Source organism: Durio zibethinus, chromosome 2 (assembly GCF_047325235.1).
Source record: "Durio zibethinus cultivar Kanyao isolate XHJ-2024 chromosome 2, ASM4732523v1, whole genome shotgun sequence".
In the NCBI taxonomy this organism is placed as follows: domain Eukaryota; kingdom Viridiplantae; phylum Streptophyta; class Magnoliopsida; order Malvales; family Malvaceae; genus Durio; species Durio zibethinus.
This window is the reverse complement of record NC_143163.1, coordinates 1,981,766-2,003,440: the sequence shown is the minus strand read 5'-3', so window position 1 is coordinate 2,003,440 and position 21,675 is coordinate 1,981,766. Positions and strand designations below refer to the sequence as shown.

At 29.9% G+C, this 21,675-nt stretch overlaps 2 protein-coding genes and 1 pseudogene across 3 annotated transcripts; 1 reads left to right on the top strand and 2 right to left on the bottom strand.

Moving 5' to 3' along the window:
• Positions 1-11,305: 11,305 nt before the first annotated feature.
• LOC111308698 (protein HIGH CHLOROPHYLL FLUORESCENCE PHENOTYPE 244, chloroplastic-like) lies at positions 11,306-13,703 on the bottom strand (annotated as a pseudogene). Its single transcript, XR_016328474.1, has 8 exons — positions 13,545-13,703; positions 13,223-13,461; positions 13,043-13,141; positions 12,764-12,958; positions 12,423-12,515; positions 12,219-12,314; positions 11,828-11,967; positions 11,306-11,693 (listed from the first exon to the last, which is right to left on the bottom strand). The product of XR_016328474.1 is annotated as a protein HIGH CHLOROPHYLL FLUORESCENCE PHENOTYPE 244, chloroplastic-like (transcript).
• A 297-nt stretch (positions 13,704-14,000) lies between these two features.
• On the bottom strand, positions 14,001-14,865 carry LOC149519865 (O-fucosyltransferase 16-like). The gene has a single exon (XM_089744996.1). The coding sequence runs from the start codon at positions 14,781-14,783 to the stop codon at positions 14,427-14,429; it is 357 nt and encodes a 118-aa protein (XP_089601122.1). The 5' UTR covers positions 14,784-14,865; the 3' UTR covers positions 14,001-14,426.
• Positions 14,866-19,283: 4,418 nt separating this feature from the next.
• Positions 19,284-21,343, top strand: LOC111308692 (glycerol-3-phosphate acyltransferase 9-like). The gene is made up of 5 exons (XM_089744990.1): positions 19,284-19,468; positions 19,555-19,612; positions 19,737-19,855; positions 20,022-20,118; positions 20,616-21,343. Exons 1-4 carry the CDS (start codon positions 19,299-19,301, stop codon positions 20,107-20,109), a joined length of 435 nt encoding a protein of 144 aa, XP_089601116.1. The 5' UTR covers positions 19,284-19,298; the 3' UTR covers positions 20,110-20,118; positions 20,616-21,343.
• The last annotated feature ends 332 nt before the right edge of the window (positions 21,344-21,675 follow it).

Genomic DNA, 21,675 nt, shown 5'->3' with positions numbered 1-21,675 from the left:
TTAAAAGCTTTTATTTTCAGTTAAAATATGTTATCATTAGGGCCCTCCAAACCCTACAAATAGTACTAAAATTAGTTCAATGATTTCATGAGGAAGGGAATATTTGGTATTATTTTACAAAAAAATAATGTATTGGTTTGATTTTTAAAGATTTTTTTAATTTTAATTTCATTTTATTTTGAATATATTGCTAATTAAAAATATGAGAAAAATAGTTTTTAAAAAGTTTGAATTAGTAAGTTTTTAAATATAATTTTATAAAAAAAAATAATTTAATAAAATATTTAAAAATCAATAATCAAAATTGATTAATTTTAATCATAAAAAAATCAAATGAAACATAACTTATGGAACCAAGAGAGTAATTTTTACTTAAATTATATTCTCAATCCACATTATGAAAAAGTTAGGCAAGCAATAATCCTTAATTTAGTAATTCAAATTATACCATTTCTTGAATTAAAAGCTTTGCACTCCTCCAGCCTTCCATTGATATTTAATTTTATGAGTTTTAAAAAAGAAGAAAAATTATAGGAAAAAAAAAAAACTTTCCACAGAAGAGAAAACCAATTTGCTAAGGCAATTTTTGCCAGATTCAAGGCTTTTTGTGTACATTTTATATTTATTCCTACATTTATTTATTTTTTCCCTTTAAGCCTCTACTTTTATAAAGAAAATTCACAACTGTTTAAATAGAAGTCATAGACTACCAAAATTGCCCAAGTCAAAACAGGTAATATCTGTTAAACTACATGGGTAATTTAGACAAATAAGCCATGACTAAGCAAAAGTTCCAACATTCAAAAATAAATAATTTAGAATTTCTTCTCATTTTTTTATATTATTAAGGATTGGAATGAAGATGTCAAATGTTTGTATAAAGTCACAATCAAACCACTAACGGTCTTCTCAAATTCATGTTCAAATATATTATATATAAACGTAAGATAATAAGATAAGGCGTTAAGAGACGTGTTAAATTTGATGTTGGCTTTTCTTCCCCATACTCAATGGCTTTTCCAACTTCAATATGCATGTATAAATACATACATATATATATATATATATATATATATTCACCATGAAGCACCTACAAATAAAATTGATAATTAAGTGTTTGTATCATATAAAATATTAATAATTTATATATTTATATAAAAATCGATTATCACGATTCATGTTAATATAAAATATAAAATATATATTTTTTATTTTATTAAATTTATTTATTATTTTTATTAAAATTTTAAATTATATCATCGTATTATTTTTTAATTTGTCAAGTTCATCTATAAATTTCACTCAAGTTCTTCAATTTTCATCCCTAAATCTTAAATTATATCTCAATTTATTTTAGAAAAATAAAAATAAATCAATCCTCCTGTTCAAAGGAAGATGACATTTACGGGAAGTAATACTCTAATACGAGTTTTTAAATTACACAAATGGATAATTGTATGTAAGATTGTAATTAATAAGATCATGTCATATAAATGGTAATGATATATTTAGTTTCACTTGTAAAATTTAAAAATTTTATGTTTGATGTATATAATTAGTAATGACCAGAGGTGTTTGATTTATGTTTTAGGGGAAACTTCGGTGGTATGCAGCCACAAAAATTGAAAACTTTCACTTTGAATTTTGCTTTGAATAAGGCTGTGGAATGGCAAGCATGATTGTGAACATATTCTAAAGTAGCATGAGCATGGCAAGGCAAAACAAACATAAAAAAAGAAAACCCTCTTGCAAGCCAATCCTGCCCACAGATCGAACATTCAAAGATAAACAAATACAAGATTATATTACCTATAATTACTTCAATATAATTAATTAATTATAATTTAATATTATATAAAATTTATAAAAAAATTTATATAAAATTAAACCTTTTAAATAATAAACTCTTATATAATTTTTAACTATGATTAATTAATCATAATTAATATTATTATAAAAAGCATTTGTGAGTGATATGAATCCAACAAATATAGAACACCAAGTCCAACACTTTCTTCCTTCTAGAAGGTCTTTGATTTGGAATATTCAAAGTTCTAGCCCATGAGTATGCACGTGGGAGGAGGGTAGGTCTTTGATTTGGAATATTCAAAGTTCTAGCCCATGAGTATGCACGTGGGAGGAGGGTTCGAGTGATTAATCAAAGAAAAATAGAAAAAAAATCCTATACCATTTTGAGTGTATGAGATTGACCTAATCTATTCATGCACAATATCCTGCCTCAATTTGGAATGCTATATATATTTATTATCACTTGTATGGTTGGGTTTCAAATATAATATGGATGTGTTTTTATTTCCTCTCAAAAAGTGATTATATTAAAATATTTTATAGAATAAATAAAAATTAGTAGAAAAAATTTTATAGGGTGATGGCACATGACATTTTTTTCAGTCCAATAACATTTAAATCAATGGCACCCCAATTTGATTAAAGATATTGCTTAGATTATCACATTGATCTATGATTCACCTATTATTATATTCTCTTAGTGGTAAGTGGTCACATTATCTTTCCCAATCATAGATGTACCATGATTGGATTAATAGTGATTATTGGTAAACTTGGTTTGTCCGAAGGTATAAATCCATTGAACCCAGGTTTAACTCATTTAATTCAACAAAAAATTAAAATTCAAATCATAACATCTACAATAATTTTTCGTTTTTTCAAATTGAGGCTTTCTTCTTTTGTTCTAAAAAATTATAAAATTATTCCTTCATCAGACTTTGGGATATTGCTCTTTCAAAGTTAAACTCTTTTATTATTTTTCATCATTACGTTTACATATTTGTAAGATTCAATTATGAATTGTAGAACCAATACATTTGAATAATGATTAAAAATATATTGAAAATGTGATTGAGAGAATCCAAATCTCTTTTTCAATACCAAACTCAACCGATTGGTTTATAGTGAAAAATTTCGTGCTTTCAATTTATAACCGTCCAATTAGTCAAGACTGTACATCTTTGTTCAAATTAATGATCAATGGTAACTTTGAAACAAAGAAAAGGGTTCTCAACGCCACCAATTATATTCTCAAATAATGGAACGAGAAATGAAGTTAGGATGTTGAAAATGCAATCAAAAGGATTGTCCTTTCGCCAATGAGAAGAGAAAGTTCACTATTTTGCCAAGGGGCAGTGATTATCTGATTTCCATGTCCTTGGATCCTCTACTGTTCAATGCTGAGAATTGAAGTCTAAAGTTTAATGCAAAATTCAGAAACTTAAGGAACCTAGGCTAAGAGTTGTTGATCAGCATAAAAGAGCTTTCAAGAGCCTTAAGCACCAAGTAATTTCACTTTGGCAAGAGTGGTTAATCTACCAGGAAGTTAATTTTATTTCTTCTATAGGAGTATTTTCCTCTGATTTTCAGAAAGTTAAAACCCATTTTATACTATTTCGTAGCCAAGAAAAATTCACACCATTGGCAACATATCATCTATGAATTAAATATTTTCTTCATCAGCATACTTTTCGTGCACACATACATATAAACACACATACACACATATATATATATATATGTGTGAGTATGACCATGGAATGACGAAGAGTAATAACTTAATTTTATGAGTTTGCTTATTATCAAGAAAAAAAAAAAACTAAACCCTTTTTTATAATAAGATGAAAGTATCTTCATGTTTTATTTGGATTAAATTTTTGAATGATGTTAAAGGTCTATTCTCTCATTTTAACTTGATATATTCAAGATTTTATTCTCAAAATACTTGGATCGAAATATTATTGATCCTAGCTTGTAAAATAATTAAGTTTATGAGTTTGTAATTTTTGGATTGGAGGATGAAACTTGGAACTAAAATGATGGAAGTAATATATATAGTATCGTTTCATTCTTTTAAAGTATTGGTATCTTTTTGGGATCTCGATCCCCATTATGAAAATAAATGTCCCCAGCGACATTGTTTTTCACATTATGAGTTAAGTAGTAAGCACCTTCAATATTATGGTTGGCATTGATGTAAAGGACACCGACAAGAATGGACCACAATAGCACAAACAAAAATTAAGCAGATTTGCCGCTGGATGCATGAAATTAAGAAAGAAAGAAAAATTAGATACTTGTTAAATACAAATTTCTGTTAAAAATAATATTTAAACTGTAATAAATTGTATTTATAAACATGATTAACCGAGCCCTTAATAATAATATCATATGCCAAAAGCTATAATTAATCAATATCTCTGTCATATATATATAATATCTTTAAGGGTTGATGTGTCGGATTCATAAATACCCCAACCCCATGTGATTGAGCTATAATAAGAAAAAGGCAGAGTAAAAATGAAAACAAAGAAGCAACAGAGGGAGGAAAAAGCTTTACTGAAGTCACCCTGACGTTGATTCTGTGAAACTTCATCTTGCAAAAACTATGGCATTTTTCTTGTCCCCACTTTGCATTGGCATAGAGTTACGAAAGGGCATTGGAGGGTCAACACTCCAAGGCCACGATTGCTATGAGTACCAACCAATACATTTAATGCTATGATACCATGTCCTTTTCAAACTTCTTTTATTTTTATCAGAAACAAAACCAAAAAAGAAAGTTAGCACCACAATTTTAAATGTTTATTGCATTTTTTGCCATTCTTGTGAAAGTAAGCCTGAAATGATGATACAGGATATTTATTTTTTTTAGTTTTAAATAATCATAAAATTTTCTTTTGAACCCTTTTTTTTTTTTATCAATTAATATATCCAATTTCATTTGATAGCTAGAACATGTTAAATTGTATAATTGTCGAATGAACTAGGTTTGGTGAAGGTAATAGCATTCATATTTCATAATTATATGGTGCAAAATTTGAGAACTAATAATTATTGGAGGAGCGGCAGTTGTCATATAATGTCATGTAAATTTTCATGGAAGCAATCATCAAAACGAAATTTGCATAATTTTGCAATTATGTGTCCCTGACTGAACCCACTGAGAGAACCAGCCCTGCATGATTTTCTTAGTTGAAAAATTAAAAAGATGTTTTAGCAACTTTTGATACAATTTTTTATAATTTTTATCATATTTTTGGTAATATTGATGTAATGTTGGTAACTTTCGATTTACTAACATTTGATATATTTTTTATAATTTTTTATATTATTTTGATAAATTTTGATATAGTTTTGGTAACTTTTATCATATTTTTACAATTTTTTATATAATTTTAGTAAGATTTGATATCATTTTGGTAACTTTTGTTATAACTTTTTATTTTTCATTTTGGATAGTCTTTAATATAATTTGAGGAACTTTTAGTGTACTTTTGATAAACTTTAATATAATTTTAATAAGTTTTTTATAATTTTGATGCAATTTTTTTATAATTTTTATCATATTTTTGGTAATTTTGATGTAATGTCGGTAACTTTTGATTTACTAACATTCGATATATTTTTTATAATTTTTTATAGAATTTATTTTTTTATATTATTTTGATAAATTTTGATATAATGTTGGTAATTTTTATCATATTTTTGTAATTTTTGATATAATTTTGGTAAGATTTGATATCAGTCTGGTAACTTTTGTTATAACTTTTGATTTTTTTTTTTTTTTGGATAATCTTTAACATAATTTTGATAAATTTTGTTATAATTTTGGTAATTTTTTATTAATTTTGATCATTTTTAATATAATTTGAGTAATTTTTAATATACTTTTGATAAATTTTAATATAATTTTAATAAGTTTTTGTACAATTTTAAAAATGACGCAATATTATCTAATAATTCATTTAAAAAGGGATCCAATGTGTTCCACATCGAAACGTGATCAACATTTTAACCAAAAAGCTAGGTGCATATAGTAATTGGATTCTCTCTGTTTGCACTCATTTTTTATTCAATTTGTGCCATTGCGCAATCCTACATTAAAATTGAATTTAGCCAAAATAAGCTTTCGTTTTAATTATATTTATGGATGGATCTGGTTTGATTTGCATAATTCTTGAGTATCCCCTTTTTATATTTTATTTGAACAACCGTAAAAGATTCTCGTTCATTACTTAAGTTATAAAAATTCAATAATAAAATGATATGATGATAAATTTTTTTTTAATCGATCGTTCAAATGAAACATTAATGATGTAATTGATTGAGATAATGGGTTTTCGACAAAAACTGCTACTATCATGTGCAGTAACAGTTTGGCATGTTGCCACTGTATGGTTTCGAAGGACAGTTCAATTTTTTTTTTAAGAAAAATTTAAAGTAGATAGATTGTTCAATCTTTTATATCAAGATAAGATGTATCATATCTAATAGTTTAAGATAAATGATTTAAGATTATGTATTAAAAATAATCCCAACAAATAATCAGCGACAGAATTAAAATATAAAATTTTTTTATCGAAAAAAATAAATTTTAACCGATTGAATCAATTATTTATTGATCAATTTAAATTTGATGACTTATCTCATTTATACTCAATTTTGATTATCACATACACGTGATGATTGATGTTTTTGAGGATAATCATTAGGCACATGAACTACAAAGCAAAGGGTCTCAAGTTAATAATTTGCAATTTTGTAAGAAGGGATTCACCAACACTGCTTAATTTCCAAAGTTTCCTTTCTATAATCAAAGCTTGATAATTCATAAACAAACATAATCATGAGTTTATTGCCATTAACATCCACATTTATCTTATTCTTGGCAAAAATCTCAATCGTTCATTTCAACTTGTGATCGAAAATTTTATTTTTTATTTTATTTAACGAGAATATTATTTTCAGCAGTTATTCTTTTTTTATTATAAGCTTCAATTAAGAACAATTCAAGGAAAAAATACAATCTTATATTTAATAATTAAGGTTCGAATTATGATTTTATAAGCAAGGTTCATCAATCACTGATCAATGAAATATTTTTCAAAAGACAAAAATGTGAGAGAGGTCTCTATCCCTATGGCAGACAATGATTTGAAACAGATCTAATCCAATAATTCTTGCTGAACAACTTTGATGATTAATAAAATTCTTTCCATTTGTGATTTGAACTTGAAAAGACACCAAGTCACCTCCAAAGAAAGCTGCCCTTCACTTTACTGGTGAGACATATGGAATATATATATATATATATATATATATATATCACTTCTTAGCAAACTAACCACCTGATCCTCAGGAAAATTTAGAGGGTAGTATATTCACCTTGTTCCTTCCCCCCACCTCCTATTGGTGAATTACTGAATTACATAGGATATTTATAATGTTGCTGGTTTAGCAAGAAGAATGGCTGAATGGGGGGATAGGAGCAGAATTGACAGATCTGATATACTGTAAATATGGGTTAAAGGGTCCATATGGGTAGCAAGGCATGTGACTTAGCACAAATTTGAAACAGTAGATTCTCTTTTTTTGGTACATAACAGTATCTTCTTTTAAGTAAAAGGTATCCATGCTGATAATAAAAGTGAGTCAGAGATGAGACTCCTAACAATCACTTTCACTTTCTCTGTTAATTCTGAAACCCTCTCTCACATTCAAGCGGATGAATGTAAAACTGCCATCAGATCTTGTTGAAAAGCATGCAAGGTTTTTGCCACTTTTCAGGATTAAACTTAATTTCCATTTAAAAAAATGATTTTTAAATGAATGGCTTAACCATCAGTTTTGCCATGGCAATTTGCAAAACAACAGTAGAAGTGGAGATTTGTTATTGATTAAATTATTCCTATAAGAATATGCACACTGTCCTGCCACCAATTTGTTGCAAAAGCCAAAGTATTGAAGACTTTTTTGTTGCAGAAGAGAGGGATTCCCTTGTCTTCCATGGTAAAGAATGGTGAGAGAATTTAATCATAATATTCTCTTAGGAATATGGGAAAGTTACTTGAGAGCATGAATCCAAAATTTCTTTTCAAAAGAATATTACTGCTAGGAGTAAATGGAAGGTTGTGAAGGACTGATAATTTTGATGCAAATGCCTCCCCTTGAATCAAAATCTGGGGTCCAATATTAATGCAAACACAAATGTAGCCCAGACCCCAGTGGCCACCACATAAAATAGATAATTTTTTATAAAAATAATTATAATAAAAAAAAGATAAAATATTATAAATATTAAAATTCAACTCGTAATTTTACTTAATATCACTTTTAAATATAATTATATAAACTAATTAAATTTGGTTTTGGAATAAAAAAAACAATAATGGGTTTTTGGCATTTTATACGTATTTCAAGGATGGGGGATTTGCTAAATTTGGGTATATTTTTTTGTTTTGCATGTGAACGATGGTACAAAGTTTCCACTAGTATCCAAATTATGCCGAGTCAGGAGCTTTGGAATCTCCCAATCTCGTTACTTGTAGTTCTCAATTGACGTACGGAAAGTCAAAGACAAGATAAACCCTACAGGGATGAACTTCAAATCTGCAATGTTCCAATGTTCTAACCAAAATTTACAGTCATTCCATTTGGAAAAACGCTTTGAATTTGGTTCATTTTTTAGCCCTCCATGAAAAGGATTGCAAGATTTGAATCTATATTTATAGGAACTTGAACTTATAAAGAAGGATTTTCTCAAACCTTTTTGGGATGGCAGCCATGGATTACATATCAAGTTTCCTTTAAAAAGTTGATCAATTGATTTAAGACTGCAGAGCAGAAACAAAAAGTGATAAATGGTCAACAATGGAGATTTTGAATCATGATACATGCAATAAAGCAATAAACTCAGTCCCCTTAATTCGACCATCCAATAAAAGATTACAAGTTGTCTGTTTTTTTTTAATTAAAAAAACCCTTTTTTTCGTCCTTCAAATTTTACTGTCTTCAAATAATTTTCTTGAGCCCCTCATCATCAGATTGGTGACTACAAATTATTCTAATGGATAAGGACGGTAATAATTCGAATTGAAGGAGATTTATTCGATTTTTTAAAATAATATATAATATATAATATTTTAAATTTTAAATTTTAATTTGAATTCGAATTGATTTTTTTTAAATCGATTTAATATGAATTGAATTTTGTTGATTTAATTTAGTTCAGTTTATTAATTTTTTTTTATTTTTTAAAATATTATTTTAATAAAATTTTAAATATATTTATATATAAAATAATTATTTTATTTTATAAACATTTAAAAAATATATAAAAACTAATAAAAATATAATTCAATTTGATTTGATTTTTCAATTTTTCATATCTCAATTTAAAATTCGATCTGAACTTAATATATATATATATATATATTTAATATTCGAATTTGATCTAAATCAAATAAAAAAAATCAACCAAAACCAAATATTATGATTTCAAATAAAATTAATTGACAGTAATTGTAGAGATCCAATTTGAATATAAAATTATAAGATATTAAAAATTTATTAGATGTGAGATAACTCACTTTAATAGATTCCTATTACTTGTAGGAAAAGATGAAAAAAAGCTTTCATATAACAAATTATGAAAGAGTAATGAAAAAAAAATTTTAATTTTGATACTATTTAAACATTCAACTTAAAATTAATTGATTGTAAATAAAAAATTCATCTTAAATATAATATTATAAAATATTAAAAATTTATTATAGGCAGAATAATCCACTTTAACAGTTTTAATAATATTGGGTGTCTATTTTTTATTTTGATAACATTTTTCACATATTGTACATTACCTTTATTTTTTTTCTCTTTTTTGAAATTTGATGGTGGCCAAATTTATATAATTATAACCTTGATTTTACCTCAAGGTTCTTCCTTGCTGTTTAGCAACTGCAGATTCATAGCATGAATCATTCTCGGGATATCTGGACCTGTCAAGGGGAAGAAAAAACAGATAATACAATAATAGGAGAAAGAGAGACGAATTTCATGCTACTGAAATTCAAGCACCCATAATTCCAAAAAGAAGAGAGAAAACAAAGGATAAGACAGGCAAAAAGAAGGAAAGGACCCAAATTCTACCTTTGTTTGTCGTTTGTTTTACACATCAAATTGACATTCATGAATTTTAAACTGTTTGATGTGAAATAGATATAGTAATATTAGCTGTTAACTTGATTTCCAAATACACACGCTGCAGGAAAAACTTGTATTATAAGAATTTATTTTTTTCACAAAAGAAATTGAATGGCTTAAGAAGATTTAACTTTTTGGGTTTTTTACATTATTTTTCCCAATCAATGTATCAGATGATTTTTGTTTCAATGTATATGATAAAAATATTTGTTTGTAAAAGTAACTTAAACAATTATTTTAAGAAAATTATAACATTTTAATTTATTGTAGAATTAATATTTGATATACTGTTAATATAAAATTTTAATTACACGTATTTGATTAAAAGAGTGATAAATATCTTGTTTCTTTTTTTATTAAATTTTTTATTTTTTTAAATATATTATAAAAGATATGTATCATCTTCTTAATATCGCTTGCATATTCAAAATTTTATACCGATAATATATCAAATATTAAGTCCTTATTTTAATAACCCAAACCTGGCTCAAATCACTACTCATGATCCCTATATTTTCAGGTTGATTACAAATTGGAGCAATTCAAAAGGAAACCTGATTTGAACCAAAAGTTTCATAATGTTGGAAATATAATAATTTTGATTGTGATAGATATATAGATTAGCACATTGCATCCATGATTGGTCCTCCTCTTTTCTTCTCTCTCTCTCTCTCTCTCTTTCTCTTTGCATTTGTGGCCCTTCAATTCCACTTACAATTACACCATCATATCATAAATATTCAAATTATTACCCACTTAAATTTGTACTCAAAACATCAAATTTTGTGGGGGCTTTTATTACCCCTTTTTCCCCCTAACTTACCTTTCAACCTTGTAGTATCTTAGAAGTGAATTTTGTTGGAATAAGGAAATTTGAAATGTACAAATTGGGGCCAAACCCAACCCAATGCTTCAATGAAGGGCCAATTGATGATATGGACCACTGAGGTTGTTTGACATGACCCACTCCCGCCATCAGAAAGGAAAAGAAAGGCCCACCATGCTAATCATTAATCCTACTTTTTTAACCCCGTGAACAAGAGAGGAGGTTTCTTAGTCACTACCCCAACTACCTGCTAGAAATCCCATTTTTTTTCTCAATAAAATATTCAACAAAAAATTGCTTTGTAAAATTTAAATGGGTTCATTCTCAAGGGAATAGAAGCCTAATAAGATTTGATGGGCTGGCCTGCAGATTATATTATCTATACTAACATGTTTGGACCAGAGCTCAGATATATCCTCAGGCAATAATCTCCATTCTCCTCCAGTCAATTTTGAGCAGAAAACTAATACCAATCCATTCAGTCATGAATGAATGCTATGATTTTCTCCTCTAATTTCCTTTTTCTTGGCTGGTTCTATACAGAATAACAGAATGTTGTTCCATGAAAAAAGAGAGGAAATCCAAATGGAAATCAAAACCCTGCATAGGTTTTACCTGGAGTTTGTATCTTGGGTACGTAACATAAGTTACACAGAAATTACAAATAGGTCTTCTTTCAAAAAATGATGTCAGTTTGCTTTGATTGAGCTTTGAGGTCTTTCAATTTCTTCAAAATATTTGTGAAGCAATCCTGCAGATACTTCTCCAGTGTAACTATATCTTTCGAATCGACACCAAGAAGATTATAAGTCTCACTCATTGGAGCCGAGAAAACAATGTCACTTGCAAGGACCTGCATTGTGCACAACAGTAGTACCCTTGACAAGGCTCTAGAGCAAGATAATTGAGAAGTATGACTATTTAAAATCAGCATGCTGCTTCATGGAGCATGATTGAAATCACTAGAAGAGAAAATTAACTTAATACCTCTGAAAATGCCAATCTATCAGCAACATCATTTGTCCACTCAAAAACTGAGTCAGCTGACAAGTAAATCTTAAGATGTTAACTGGAACTGTGGTAAAATTTGCATCTTGCCCTGCGAGCCTCTCACATAATGCTATCACCTAAAATAAACAAAATTTAACACAAAATAAATCAATGGCTTTTATTTGTACATCAACACTTATAAACGGTTGTTCTCGAGTTCCTGAAGAATGGAAATATGCTAACATAAGAAGTCAAAAAAGATCTCAAGAGATTGATAATAGGAAAGCTAAAGCATTGCACTATCTTCCAAATTATTCACCAGAAATAGTCAGAATGTGAAAGCGCAGCAACAGAACGTCGGTCGACAACAATAAAGATTCTTATATACCTCTTGGGTTGTCCAAGCTCGAGGACCAGCAAATGTGAGAAGCTTTCCATTAATGTTCTCATTTCGTAAAGCTATAAATGTCAATCTAGCTATATCCTAAAACCAAAAGAAAACTTGATTAAATACCAAAATCCCATGATCAATAACAAGTATTCCCTCATATACATGAAACCGATCCACAAAACAATTAATGAATGTCTAAACCTGTGTGTCCATGTAAGCGATTCTTGTTGGAGCATCTGTCCCCCACACAGATTTCTCTTCCAGTATAGGTACTGCATATTGCCCAATAAGCCCCTGACAAATTGGCAACAGGCATTTATATAAAATACAGCTTTAGTACAAAAAAGAAACATGGTGCAAACTCATACATTAATTCAATTATATACTGTTTCTTCCAAGCAATCATGTTTTTATATATGTTCATTTTAAAGCATAGAACTTTTTTTTTGTATGATTTTACAAACATAAATAGTCAAGATCAACTACAAGGAAGAGACACAAAAAAAAGAAACAGGAAAGATTGAGTTGTAGATGAAATTTACTTGCATGAAACCGCATAACCGGATTATGATGTGGGTTAAGCCAGAGTCCTGAAGGAACTTCTCAGTGCAATACTTGATCTCCATTAATGGAACTTCAGGATCCTTATCACAATTGTGAATAGAATAGAATACATATTTCTGAATCCCCATTGCTTTTGCACATTGTATAAGAGCAACTTTTCCTTCCCAATCTACCTACACAGAACACATAGATCAGATAATTTGAACAAAATGTTAAAACAAAAAACAGAAAAATTCACCATTATTATTCAATCATACCGTTTTGATGGGCTCTTCTGGACGACCCGTGGCACAATCTATAACCGTATGGATACCAACCAATGTTGCAGGTATTGTCTCTGGTTTACTAAGGTCTGCCTGCTCCAAAAATGAATATGTGCATTAAAGGGTAATATTTGAAAAGGTTGAAACTTTACGCAAATTATAAATAAGATTTACGTTGACAACGGTTGCGCCCCAGTCACGGAGGAAATCGGCAGGAGTGGGTCTGGGCCTGACAAGGCACCTTACATCGTACCCTTCATCGAGTGCCCGTCTCACGATTTGTCTTCCAAGAGTTCCAGTGGCACCAACTACTAGTATACTTGTCGGTCTGACGGGAGTACCTGGAGCCATATTCACTGCCTGAGCACTTCCACTGGCACTGCATGTTACCAATTGTTGCACGCGCGGTTTCTCTGTAGGCAGGATAAAGAAAATCAAGAATATTTGAGATGGAAATTCCGTTTGAAGCAAAGTAAAAAAAAAATTGGGTGCTTACTGGTGGTGAGAGAGGTGTGGGAGGGGAGTAGAGTGTCCTGTGATATTGCCCGCCGCCATGACAGCGAGGTGGTGGTGGGTTTAGTGTGGTTGCGGTGGTTGAATTGCCACGTGTCGCTAGCTGAGTGGGAAGTCTCAACACCATTGTTGTTTTTGCTCTGTGTGTTCGTACCCCCAAAAAAAAGGCATGTGGAGAGAGGAGAGAGAGAGAGAGAAAAAGAAAAACATGGATCTAAATCTTGCCACGTCGTTCATCAAAGTGGATTACGAAATATGCCACGTATACTTTCTGATTGGGGTGCCGCTATCCGGCTCGTGGCTCTGGCTCGCGCCATCCCCAACGACGCCGTTTCTGGTAAATGCCGGTTCTGAGGAATATTCATCCGCATATTGGTGTGAACATTAAGCAATTTCCAGTAACACCAATAAAATGAAAACCAAACCAGCCTGTCAAAAATAAACAAGAAAGACTACCGACTATTTCACTCTGTTCCATAATTTTTTGCTGTACTTAAACATCTGTCTCTCAGTAAAACATTTGAGACAAAGGTATTTTTTCCTTGTCTTATTTGTTTTTTCTTTAAGAAACAGGGAAAAGAATAACCTAACAACTAATTTCAATCCTGAACCAATCTACCCATCCCAATTATTAACCTATCATTGCCTTACGCCAAAAACCCTCCAAAGTAATGTAAAAACACGAATTTTCTACTCGGTACCTAATTATGTGCCAACATTTACAGAAATTGGATGTCCCAACCTCAATTACCATTGCCAAGGCCTTTTGTGTACAATAGGAGGGAGCAATCTCCAATGTATGATCGTAAAAGAACCAAAGAATTTGAGGAAATAATTCATTACGGATTTGCCAACCTGATTCATCTTAGTCTGAAAAGAACTCTTCCACTTCAGGTTGTTCTTGTTTGGTTAACACATTGCTGTCCAGATTAGGCGGCTCCTTGAACCCACCACTGTTATCCAAATAATCAATATCAGTCCAATCAGGATCCTCATCGATAGATAGTTGTTCATCACTCTCTTCAATAGCATCTTTCCTGTCGTTTTCATTTTCATGGTCCTCAGGAGTTGGATTTTGAATAGTTTCAACTCCCTCAGCCTGACATATGCAGCTATCAGGGTTTTCATGAAACTCACCGCTGCCAGGTTTCATTTCCTTTGGCTCTCCCATGAAGCCAATCTGATAAGTTCGGACCTTAGATGCAAACTCTTCCCATGTCATGTTATTTCGATCCAAGAACAATTTGTACAGTTTCTTAGAGTTAGGTCGGATTGTTGGTTTGTGCCCAAAGTATCTCCTGTGATAATAGACAAATATATTTAGTAGAAAAAAAGGCAGCAAATATATTTATTTTTTTGCCTTGGCAGGAAATGCCGATGGCGCGTAACCTTGGTAGGAAATGTTTAGGTGTGAGCACTCAGACGGTAGCTGAAATTATATAAGGCTTTTGTCCCTGTGTTGAATGAATAGATCTTTGTAAGATCTTATTTGTTGGAGTTTTTTTTGTTTTAACCAATTTTTTAAGATATGTTTTGAATAAAATAAATAAATGGTTTAAAATATACGGTTTTTTTTTCTTATCCAAAATGACGGGTATTTTAAATTTTATTTTATTTATATTCAAAATTTTGAATTAATGATAGATTTGTACATCTGATATTCAAATAACTAAATTAAAAAAATCATTTAATATTTAAATATTTGAATTAGTGATAGATGCATATATCTTGCTACTCAAAAAATTAAATTCGAACTAATTTAATCATTTGTTTTGAATATTTAAATTATTGATAGGTGCATATAAATACTCAAATATTTAAATTTGAATTTCATTTATATAAATAAATAATTTAATTATTTTGACTAGAATATTTATTACTTGCCAATGATAATAAATTTTACTATTTCTGAATTATAAACTCTCTTAATTCAAACGTTTTCTTATTTATTGCAATTTTTATTTTGTTAATTAAAATCTACTAATTGATAAAGTTTTGTATTTTTCCTTAATTGTCATACTATTAATCAAAATTACATTATTAAAATGTGTCATAATATCTATAATTTATTTTTAAAAAAAAACTCTGATTTCCCACTGATTTTGTGGAACTAGAAAAAAAATACAGTCCTATAAAAATAAAAATTGTACGGTATGAGTGTTTACATATGAAAATTTCCAAATTGTTTTTATACTGAATTTTTTTGCCAGCAAAATCTTTATTGCCCTCTTCCTCACGTGCCCGGCACGTGTTTATGAGACTTTCTGTTTGTCTAATCTGACAAGAAATGATAACGCCAGGTCGCCAACGCACCGTTAAGCGCGTGGCATAATTTGATTCAGTAAAAGTAAGGGTATAAACGAGCCGGACCGAATAGTGAGAAGCTCGAGCTCGAGCTCGACTCATAATTCGAGATTCGATACTCGGTTTGAGCTCAATCGAGTTTTATTTTTTAAGTTCAAACTCGATTCGTGATCGAATTCGAGCTACTCGAATTCGTTCGATTAAGCTCGATTAATATATAAAAATAAGCTCTATTCGTATACTCGATAAGAGTTCGATTATTTATGCTCGAATTCGAATTCGAACTCAGATTCGAAATATTTTATTAATTAAAATAATAAAAATATATTTAAATATAAAAACTCGATTAGTCTCGCGAGCTATTCGAATCAGATATAAGAATACTCGAATTCGGTTCAATCGATAAGTCGAGCTACTCGAATTCAAGCTCGACTCGACAATAATCGAATCGAATTCGAGTTTTTTCGAATCGAATTCGAGTAATTTGCGAGTACTAATGTATCATTTACACCCCTAAGTGAAAGCGAAGCCAGGTCAGCGACTCGTGCTTTTACGCGCGTGGAAGAAAACGCTTCCTTTACTCTAAAACATCGTCGTTTTAAGTAATAGTAACGTTTTTCGATGTGACAATTAAGTGTGTGCTTTGTCTTCTAGTGGCTAATCTTGGCCGCAGAATCCAAAGCTTTTGTTGTTAAACAAACTTTTAAGCAATAATTAAATCACTAATTGAGGTCAAAAATAGTAATTAAGTAATTAACGACCAGTAAAAAAGTTCAGTCAGAATCCAACAACAGCCAATATCTTTTGTTAAAAACATTCATTCTCTTTCCCTTATTGCATCATATCCTAATTTTATATCCAACCAATAATGAATAGAAAAAATATATACGTTGGGAGATGGTTCAATTTTTAATTTTTTTATCGATAAAGGTTTGATTTTTATAAAAAAAAATATGATAAAAATTTAAATTTAAATACATTTATGGATATCAAAATAAATTTTAAAAACACTTAAACGGTAAAAAAAAAAAGTGAAATTCAAAATTATTAAACCGAATAACGCTATTGGAAACAATAATTTGTTTAGATTTTTTTTCTAAAAAAATTTATGTTAATTAGGTGATAATTAAGATGATTAGTCAGTTGCAACAAAATCATTGTCAAGCACCTAACGCTCTAAAATATTGGGTTGTTGTACTTGAAACAAGATGAAAAATTGTACAGCTGTAATAAATTTCAATTTCCATGTTAAAAGAAGGAATTTTGTATCAATTAACATCTAGTATTTTTTTTTAAACGAAGGGTGAAGTATCTGAGTAGATAAAACTCATATTAAAGTTGAAAATAATTTGAATAAGTACACGTAATCGAGGAAGATATATAATATTCCAAATAGGCCACTCAGTGCACAACTGTACCTCTGACCATATGTTTATTTTTTTATATATAATTAAAAGTTTTAAACTTAGACTCATTCATTGTTTAATATTGACAGTGTTTTATCTAAGACAGGCTTTTTCTTTAGATCGAAGGTTTGATTTTTATTTTCACAATAATTTTTGGACTGTTATTGTTAGATATATATATATATATTTTGTTATTTTTGTTTTTGCTATGACGAAATGCTTCTTCTCCTCGACGCCAAAAAATAAGCAAAGCTTGAGCAGCTCCACGTGACATGAAATGGAGCTTTGTAGCCAAAAGATACCAATTTCCACCGCCTTTAAACAAATTGAATTGGTCGAGTCATACAATTAAATTTAAAATTTTATATTTAATAATTTAAATTTTAAATATTAACATTAGAAATTATTATTATTTTTGTACATCAAATTACGATATCATTTATAAAAAATATATATGTTAGCTTAGATGCTTATTGTTTTTAATCAACCAAACCCAAATGAATCATTTTATATAATTAATTAAGTTAAGGTTTGCATTTAAAAAATTAGAAATTATATATTATGTAGGGTGTTTTGAATATTTTATTTAACCAACGCGCAACAACCCAATGATTCAACCAAGCCTTGGGTTTTGAATCATTGATTTCATCTAGCAAACTAATTGTACTTAAAAGAGTTTAGTTAAGGCTTTTCATACTCATCTAGCAAATATAGGGCTTTCATTGTTGGGACTTAGAGAAGAATTAATATTTTAATTATTTAACCAATTAGTGTAGGTCAAAATAGTCTTCGTAGGGTTACCTCCAATTAAGGTTTTCTTTAGTGGAAAACTTAGTTTAATTTAGGTCCAAATTTAAAAGATTTCCTTTTTATTTTATCAAATCTTAAAAAAAAAAAGGGCTTTTTGCATGAATGAATATTTTAAGACTTATTATTTATTTTAAAAATTTAAAATAAAATTACTTATAAACTCACTTTTGCCTTGATAATAAATTCATAATAATTAAAATTTTTATCTTAAATTTTAAATTTCATAAGTTTATTACAATAAATTTAATTAATAAAATCAAATTTAACTCTAGTGGCAATGCCAAATATCAAAACCAATGTTTTCAAAGTCATTCAAACTATATTTTTATTATTAAAAAAAAAAAAAAGAAAGAAAAGAGAATAGCTTAAGGCGAGTTGAATTTTAACAAAGCCCACTTTTTTGGGCCTTTGGGCCTATAAATGTGTTAAGTGCAGTGATAGTATGTGGTCGGGCTTTACGCCTGTAACTGCCATTCAAAAAAGAAGCCGATGCTTTGCCGACAATGATTCTTTGAGACGCCATCCTTTCTACATCATTCGATTCTGTTGTTAAAAAAAAAAAAAAATTCTATATATAGAGTGAGACTCATTTTTTTTCCAATAAAAAAAAAGGGTTTCAAGGGAATAAAAGATGGGAGATTATCTAAAATAAAGTGGGTGAAGTTTTTAAATATTATCACATATCATTAATGTAGAATATATTTTTAAAGAAATTAATAAATTAATATAATTTAAAGAAATACAAAATAATTTTTTAATTTCATTTATAAAATTTAAAAACTCGGCTTTAAAGTATAAAAAAATAGGTTAAATTCTCAAATTAAATATTTAACAGTATTATTATTAATATAAGGTCCAACGAACTCCTCTATTACTATTAACCCAAAAGAGAAAAACATTCCTCCTTAATTATTCTTTTGAAAGACCCAAGTGGCCTAACTTAATAATTTAATTAAAAATCCTTGCGTAATTAATCCACTGAATTTTTATGCAAATACACAGTGTATTACTAAAAAAAATTTGTCAATTAAAAAGTAAAAAAACCATTACTTTCAAAAAGTCTTTTTTCTAATCGAGGGGGGTGAAGATTAATGTTATTTTCTATAATTTTAGGACTAAATTAAAATGTTTTAAAATTTGAGAACCATGAGAGCTATTTACCCTAAAAAGGGCATTTGGTTTATTTATGGGCACCGCTATAAGGGAACAAAAAAAGCATGGGTCCAAAACCAAACAAAATCCCGACGGCCACCTGCGACACCGCACGAAGCATTAGTGAAGGGAAGCTGAGCTCATTGAGCCCCGAATTGGAATTGGATTGGCCCAACATCGAAGATTATCTCCCTTTCGGATCCTCCATTCAAGAACTCCGCGGCAAGCTTCGCCCGTAATTTCACTTCCCCACTCTTTTCTTTCGATTTTTTTTCAAAAAAATCAGTTAATTATTGATTATTGTTTTTGAATTGGTTTCAGACGGGATTTACTTGATATTTCTCCCCCTTTAACTGACACTACTGGTGCCATTGTTGATGTAAGCTCTCTCTCTCATTGTAAAAGTTCTGCTAATTTTTAATAAAACAAAAAATGATTGGCTTGTTCTTGTTTACCCTAAAGTTTTGATCTTGAGTAGAGGTGTCTGGTGAAAATTTTTCAAGATTCACTCACATGGTGTTTTAAGTCGAATTCTCCTGAACCATGGAACTGGAATGTATATTTGTTTCCTCTTTGGTGTTTTTGGTGCGGCAGTTCGGTACTTGATTTTATTTCCTGTGAGGTTAGCCATTGTACTTCTCAAAATTAACATTGAATTGTTTGATGCGTGATGGGTTATGTTTGAATGAAGTTTGCTTATGTCATTTTTAGAGTTTAGTTAGGTAGTGTATAATTTGTTGAAATACTTGCTTTGTTTCTGAGTTTCTATTGTGCTGTTAAATCTGCAGGGTTATGGTTTTCACTATAGGATGGATAATATTTCCGTCGTCCTTCATTCCTGTACGCTTTCTACTTAAAGGGCACGATAAGTTGTAAAAGATGGAGGTGTGAGCTTTTATGCACTTCTAGTTTGTGCAGTTTTTATGTCTCTATGTATATGTATGCGTGTATGTGTTTGTGTGTGTGTAGTGTTGGTGGTTTCACACCATACTTATGAGGGAAGAAAAAGTTTATCTAAAATGGCAACTTTTGGCATTCTCTCTTTGGGATTTCCTATTTTCTGCTAGCAAGCTTGTGCTACCTGTATTCTAGCACATTTACCACATGCAAAGTTTATTCCTAGACTTAGTTAGTTCATCATCTTTTCTTTTCATTGTGTTTTGGTGGAGCTAATCTGCAGCTTCTTTGTTGCGTCCTGGAACCACTGTAGCATTCGGGTTTAGCTGACTATTCTTTCTGCATTTTATATTCTTCCTAGTTTCGTTGTCAGTATATCTAAGATTTTTATTTTTTATATTTTATTTCATAAGGTTCTGATCTGACTTTTATGTTGTCTTTGAAAATTAAAAGATATCTGAGCATTCGTTCCATGGTTTGAACAGGTGTTTGTGGCAAATCATACTTCTTTGATCGATTTCATCATATTAGAACAGATGATTGCATTTGCTATCATTCTGCAGAAGCAACCTGGATGGGTTGGTAAGTAGTACTGCGGACGCTAGCCCTAGCGCTAAAAAGGTTCAAGCAGGTCTTGAAAAGGTTGTATGGGACGGATATTTGAAACTCTCTCGCCCTAGCCCTAGGCATAGAGAGCGAAAGTAAGACAAACCTATGCTATTCCTTTACCCCTTTTCCTGGTTATGATAACATCTCATATCTTTGGAACTTCATTTGTGGTTTATGTAGATGGCAATCACTAATATTGAATTTTCCCACCATGTGTAATACTTTTAAGTGCATAAACGCATGGGGCATCTTAAATGGTAGCTGCAGCTATGGGTTCATGCTCAGTAGCTTGTGGTCTTGTTTTTAATACCACAAAGATATAGCTTTTGATGTCAATGCATCAACAAATTCCCATCTAAAGCAATTTATCCATTCGCTTGCAACTAGGTCCCTTGTCCCTGTTAACTTACCCTTTAACAGGATTTTCTAGTCCTTGACTTACACAAGATAGGGACACCAATTTTGAGTAACTTTTGTGTATAATAAGATTATATTGTTAGATTTTTTATTTGTTTTGACTATTACATTTGTGATTCTGTCATTTTATTTCTTTAATGTGAATTGAGCTGCCAAGTATCCAACACTTAAAGTCTTGGCTGATTTTATACAAGCTGTTCATTTTTTACTTTATGCTTGGAATCGCTGATCTGGCTTCTGGAACTAAGAATAGTAATCTAAATGGGTCATTTCCCACTTGCAGACAACAATGCTTTATTGACTCCGTTCTTTGGTGACCGGAAGAAAACTGATAACCATAATGTACATTTGTTTAGTTTGTTAGTTGTCTTTATCATGATAATGAGGCATGTCTGCACCACTTGATTCTCATTTATGGGATGCTGATTTTATTAATATTAGAATTAGTTGGTTTGGCTGTCCGTATTGAAAACAAGAGCCTCTTAAAAATTTGCATTGTACTAGTTTCAGGTTTGAGGT

Coding starts and splice junctions, on each gene's coding strand:
- LOC149519865 (XM_089744996.1), bottom strand. CDS start 14,783: ATGACATGGGAAGAGTTTGCATCTAAGGTCCGAACTTATCAGATTGGC.
- LOC111308692 (XM_089744990.1), top strand. CDS start 19,299: ATGGGTCCAAAACCAAACAAAATCCCGACGGCCACCTGCGACACCGCA. Junction 19,469..19,554: donor CTCCGCGGCAAGCTTCGCCC/GTAATTTCACTT, acceptor AATTGGTTTCAG/ACGGGATTTACTTGATATTT. Junction 19,613..19,736: donor CTACTGGTGCCATTGTTGAT/GTAAGCTCTCTC, acceptor AAATTTTTCAAG/ATTCACTCACATGGTGTTTT.